Source organism: Hakea prostrata, chromosome 6 (assembly GCF_041222555.1).
Source record: "Hakea prostrata isolate BN-2017 chromosome 6, UWA_Hpros_2, whole genome shotgun sequence".
Lineage (NCBI taxonomy): Eukaryota > Viridiplantae > Streptophyta > Magnoliopsida > Proteales > Proteaceae > Hakea > Hakea prostrata.
In genome coordinates this window covers 19,674,259-19,680,258 of record NC_142605.1, presented here as the reverse complement: position 1 = coordinate 19,680,258, position 6,000 = coordinate 19,674,259, and the positions used below count along the sequence as shown (strand labels likewise).

General features: G+C 41.4%; 1 protein-coding gene across 1 annotated transcript; it reads left to right on the top strand.

The window, feature by feature from the left end:
- Positions 1–403: 403 nt before the first annotated feature.
- LOC149012487 (exocyst complex component EXO70C1-like) lies at positions 404–3,305 on the top strand. The gene has a single exon (XM_089158961.1). It carries the CDS (start codon positions 585–587, stop codon positions 2,718–2,720), a length of 2,136 nt encoding a protein of 711 aa, XP_089015087.1. The 5' UTR covers positions 404–584; the 3' UTR covers positions 2,721–3,305.
- Positions 3,306–6,000: the final 2,695 nt, after the last annotated feature.

The following is a 6,000-nucleotide window of genomic DNA, read 5'->3' as shown; positions in this document are numbered from 1 at the left end:
AATAGAGGAATTTAAACAACGCAGAACGAGACAGTCACGGAGACAGAGAAAACCTTCTGACCTGTGATGGGTTTAGGATTTTTATTTTTTAATTTATGGGGATTCTATTTCATTGACATTTTTATTTTAATCTCTGGGGATTCTATTTTAAACGGAGTTATAACGGTTCCGTATAATCAGGTAACCCGAAGGGCAGCCAAATGCATCGCAGATCGAACTTCATAAAACGGTCAACGGTCAACTCACCTCCCAAATTAAACGATAACTCTCCACGTTCCCTCCATGAAACTAAAACAAACAAAAACACCACCACCATCCTTCCTCTTCAACGTGCACCCCTCTCTCTTCTCTCTCTTTCTTTCTTTCTTTCTCTCTCTACACATACAACACAACAACGACGACCGTTTCAATCTTCTCCACATAACATCTTTGTAAATTCTCCTGCATTCGCGCTCGCGCCTTCCCAATTCCCCTTTCCAACTCTCTAATCTCAATCTCATCTCACCTTCTCTCTTTTTCAAACCCTCTCCACTCCTTGAGGAAACTAAAAGAGCATTCGAACATCGTTACCTGCTCTAAAACTAATGGAGAAAAACCCTCCTGAGAAATCCAACAGTTTTGCCAATGCTAATGTCGATGCCAATGCCAATGCCAGCGCAAATGCCAACCCAGATGATAACACCAACAACAACAATAACAACCCTAATCCTGACCCCCCTTCTTCTCCTTCTCCTCCGTCATCAGATCCCTTAGCTGGTGATTCCAAATGTGATTCTCTTGACAACTCTGCAGAGCCCCCAACCGATGGCGACAGCAACAACAACAGCAAGGACGCCACCACCCTCACAACCGAGGAGGTAGCAGAGAAGACTGAAGAAGAACCCACCGAAGAAGAAGAAGAACCTCCCGCTCCTGATCTTTCAAAGCTCTCCGAAGACATCGATCGTTTTCTCTCCCTTTTCGAGTCAAACCAAATTCCGGAAGAAATCCCCAATTCTGTTGATGGGTTTGCGAATCTTGTAGAAGTCCAGATCGCCAAATATAGTTCTGATGAGGATCCTATCAAATGGCGTCAGGATTCTGATGAAGATTCTACTCTCCTCGAAGCTGTAAATAGGATTTCAAAACTGACCACCGCGTTATCTCAGCTCTCGTCGGATGCCAAGTACAGTTCCTCTATCAATCGTACCGGCAGCGTTCTGCAACGCGCAATGTCTTATCTTGAGGATGAGTTCAGGTCGATTCTTGAGAGCCGTGAATCGGAAACTACGATCGATACCAAGGGGAGAGAACAATCGTCCAACTCCAACAGTGATAGCTCTGCCATAGCCGAGCCTGATTCGGCTAAGGCAATTAATTTTCCCGGTTATTCGGCGGAGACGATTTCGAATCTGAATAGGATTGCAGCGGCAATGATCGCCGCTGGGTATGAAACAGAGTGCATCCAGGTTTACAACATCTCGAGGAGGAATGCCTTTGAGGAGGCATTGAAGAATATTGGATTAGAGAAGATCAGCATTGATGATGTGCTGAAGATGCATTGGGAATCTCTAGAAGGAGAGATCGGCAACTGGATTAAGGTCTTCAAGCGATGCGTTACCATCTTATTTGCCGGCGAACGGAAGCTCTGTGATGCGGTGTTTCAGGAAAACCCTTCGCTCTCTGAATCCTTCTTTGGCAACCTTGCTTGCGGCGTCGTCATTCAGCTTCTCAATTTTGTGGAAGCCGTTGCAATGACGAAGCGATCCGCAGAGAAGCTATTCAAATTTCTGGATATGTACGAAGCATTGCGAGACATGATGCCTGAATTTGATAACTTGTTCTCCGGACAATTCACTGAGGATCTCAAAAACGAGATCTCCTATGCTCTTTGCAGGCTGGGCGAGGCAGCCGTCAGCATCTTCTGCGATCTCGAGAATTCAATCAAGAACGATTCCAGCAAAACTCCGGTCCCGGGTGGTGCTGTTCATCCCTTGACACGTTACACCATGAATTACCTGAAATACGCATGTGAATACAAAGACACATTGGAGCAGATCTTCCAAAAACACCAGAAGATCGATCAATCCGATGTCGCCAGATCAGATAAGGATGGCAGCCCACACACCAATTCAAACCGGGGAGAGAAGCTTTCGCCGTTCGCAGTACAATTGATGACGGTGATGGATATGTTAGGAACAAATATAGAAGCGAAATCGAAGATCTACAAGGATGTTTCGTTAAACCACATTTTCTTGATGAACAATGGTAGGTACATAATGCAAAAAATCAAGGGCTCCAAGGAAATCTATGACTTGATTGGGGATCCATGGTGTCGAAAGAGGTCATCTGATCTCAGGCAATACCATAAGAACTATCAGAGGGAGACATGGAATAAAGTGTTGGGTTGTCTCAGAGATGAGGGATTGCAGGTGCATGGGAAAGTAGCAAAGCCAGTCCTGAAAGAGAGGTTCAAGACCTTCAACGCCACGTTTGAAGAAATTCACAAGACACAGAGCGCGTGGATTGTGAGTGACACACAGCTTCAATCTGAACTTAGGGTCTCAATATCTGCAGTGGTGATACCAGCTTACCGATCATTCTTAGGGAGGTTCAGCCAATACTTGGATTCCGGCAGGCAATCAGATAAGTACATAAAGTATTGCCCGGAGGACATTGAATCCTCCATTGATGAACTATTTGAAGGAAACCCAATGTCCATGGCGAGGAGGAGAACATGATCTGCAGAAGAAGAAGGTGGAGAAGAAGAAGAAGAAGAAGAAGAAGAAGCAGATGGCACTGTCGTTTGTTTTCTTTCTGGATAGAAAAGAAAGAAAGAAAGAAAGAAAGGAAAACAGAGGAAGCAATGGCGGCGGTGATCAGGTTTTGCTTTTGTTGTTAGTTACTCTTTTTTCAAATTCCTGTTTCATATAACTCATAAATCTTTTGCTTTTCTTTTAAGTTTAATTTTAATGGGTGTCCTTTTGTTGTTGAACTTTGTATGATCTGCTTTCAATGCAGTGAGATGTAATCTAATATAACCTTCATTTTCTTTACCCAAGTTCTATTATATAAGGGGTAATTTTTTCCTGATAACAAGGGAGTGAAGGTATTCCCCCTCCCATCTCTTGGCCTATGGGCCTTCTTCAGTTCTTGTGACTATTGATGATGACTAGAAAAAAAACTATTGTTATGTTCAGGTTGCTTTTAATAGATTTCGGAATTCTGAATTTGAAATCAAGTTAAAGTTTGAAAATTTTGGTTTTAGATTTCTTGTATCATTTTATTCTAGGGTCAGCTTCGGCCCTAAGTCGATATGGATTCGATTTGACATGCATGTTTTACAAAAATTTTGAAACCCATCTAACATATGGCCAGGATTGCTTAATTTGGTTTGCTTCTTTTTTATATTACGGTGAACTAGGGGTGTCAATGGTGTCAATGGTGCGATTTGGGCTTAACAGTTAAGATTAAAAAAAATCAAGCCCAAAGACAGCCCATTTGCAAAATAATTGTTTTGGTTTGGTTTCAATTTAATGCAGTTTTGGGTTTGGGTTAGCTAATTGTTTGAATTCGGTTTGGGGTGGTTTTGAGACCATTACCGATATGTTTTCAAGCCGTTATAGCCCCATTTGCATTATTGCTATTCACTCTCAATAATAGAGTTTGAGCAGAAAAATCGAGAGCATTTGAAGCAAAAGGCATTTCTATGGGACTAGGGGTAAGTCAAACTTGAAATATATTAGAGAAGTGAAACAAAAATTAAACCTATGGAATATTTCATAAATTTTGGATGCCTTTTTTTTTTTATCAGAAAAAAAATCCATTTCATTACTGATTAATTAAAAGACATAGTTATTCAATTTGTATGAGGCTCATTTCACTTCTACTGTTCAAATCATAGGTACTAAAAGTTCTACTAGCCAAGCTGTTTAGTGAGTTAAGGAGGGTTGGGGACTTATAGTTACAAAACACTACATTAACTAGTTTGGACTTAATGTCCACCAAATGATGCACAATGTTGATGGGCCATTTTGTTTATTTATTTATTTATTTATTGGGGGGGGGTGTAGAATAAGGGAGTTGCCTCCTCCTCATTCACCCACACTTCTTGGATTCCGATTGTGTGCTTCATGCCTTCCTTTATTGCCCTTACTAGTGCTTCCAAGGAGTTATTCTTTTTCTAGTATCTTGACTTTGCAATCAAAATTTTGTCTTGTTCCATCAGTCCCATGCTCCATCTTGCTATGTCTAGTGGTTTGTTATATACCCCTGCACAAAGCAAAATAAAGGAGTTAGTATATGGTATTGTACAGTTAGTTAGGTGGGTGTGTGTTATGTTTTCTAGGTGACTCTCCCTATCAGGTGATACATTCATTTCAAGGAGCCACTTATTTATATTTTTCATTATCCTTAGGGGGTTGGGTTTTATTTTCTCCATTGTTGCATTGTTTCTCTCTCTCCATATGAAGTAGCATGTAGTCACAAAAGCGGAGAAGAATCAAATTTTTTTTATGCAAGTCTTGTTGGAAACCAGTTAAGAAGTCATTGCATTGATGAAGTATGGATCTTTGGGTTAAATGTTCCGTTCGTAGTCCAAGTGGTCCTGCTGCCCATATTCTCTTGGTCCATTTACATGAGATGAAAATATGCCAGAGAGTCTCTGTCTTATTGCCGCACAATTCACAAAGGTCGTGCATTTCCGTCCATTGCAAATTGTAGCTCTAACTGGTAACCTTGCATTCAGTAGACGCCAAAAGAAAGTTTTAAGTTTAGGATGAATTGGGAGTTTCCAGAACATTTTCCACCAATTTGTGAATTCGGCGGGCATTGCCTCATGCTTTTGCTTCATCAATGCCTTTCTTGCAAGTTTGGAGGAGAATTCACCATTGGTGGAGATGCGGGATACCCAGGTATCCAGTGATTGATTGAGATTTAAGTATGGGAGTTGGAATAGAGGAATATTAAAGCTTGAGAGATACTCCCTGTTTGATGAAGTGTATTGTGACATTTGGGCTACAGTGGTGGTATGAACCCAAATATTGGAATGGGGGCATACTTCATTTACACTCTTTGCATCTGGGAGCCAGGGATCATACTAGAAGGAGGTGTCCACACCATTTCCTACGTGTCTGGTAATCATTTTCTTCAACTCAGGGGTGATGTTGTGAATACTTTGCCATGGCCATGAACCATTTCCGGACTTTAACTTGGGGTTGAACAAGCTGGATTTGGGAAAGTATTTTGCCTTTATAGTGGTAGCCCAGAGAGAAGATGGCTCACTAAGGAGTTTCCAACCTTGCTTTAGTAGTAAGGCTTTGTTGGTGTCCTCACTTTTTTTGAACCCCAGGACCCCTAGGTACTTCGGTGTGCAGCATTTATCCTACGAGATGAGGGTCAACTTTTTTTTTTTTTTGAAAGATATCCCTGCCAGAATCTTTGGCAGAGGGAGTCAATTTGTTTGCAGATAGCTTTTGGGAACCGGAAGCATTGCATGTGGTATATGGATAAGGGTTGTAGGATAGACTTTATGAGGACTTCTCTTCCAGCAAAAGAAAGGGTGGCAGCTTTCCAGGATGCAAATCGGTCTCTTATCTTGGTAAGTATGAAACTGAGATTCTTAGCTTTGGATCTACCAAGGAACAGGTTTGTCCCTAGATACATAGCATCCTTTTTCATTTCAGGGATTCCCAAGATTGACAAGATCTGGGTTTTGTGTTCATGGTTGACATTTCGACTGAAAAATGCTCCACTCTTTTGTAAGTTTATCTCTTGGCCCATGATGTCAGTGAATAGCTCCAGAGCAGCCTTAAGAGTAAGTACATCCTCCTTTGTAGCTCTACATAACAAGAAAGTATCATCTGCAAAGAAAATGTGGGATACTTTCTGAGGCGTCTTTTGCAGTTTTGATTCCCTTGAACATATTAAGGGCCCTATACTCATTGAGGATTCTGGATAGAGATTTCCATCACAAGTAGGAAGAGATAAGGGCTAAGAGGGCATCCTTTTCTAATACCCTTC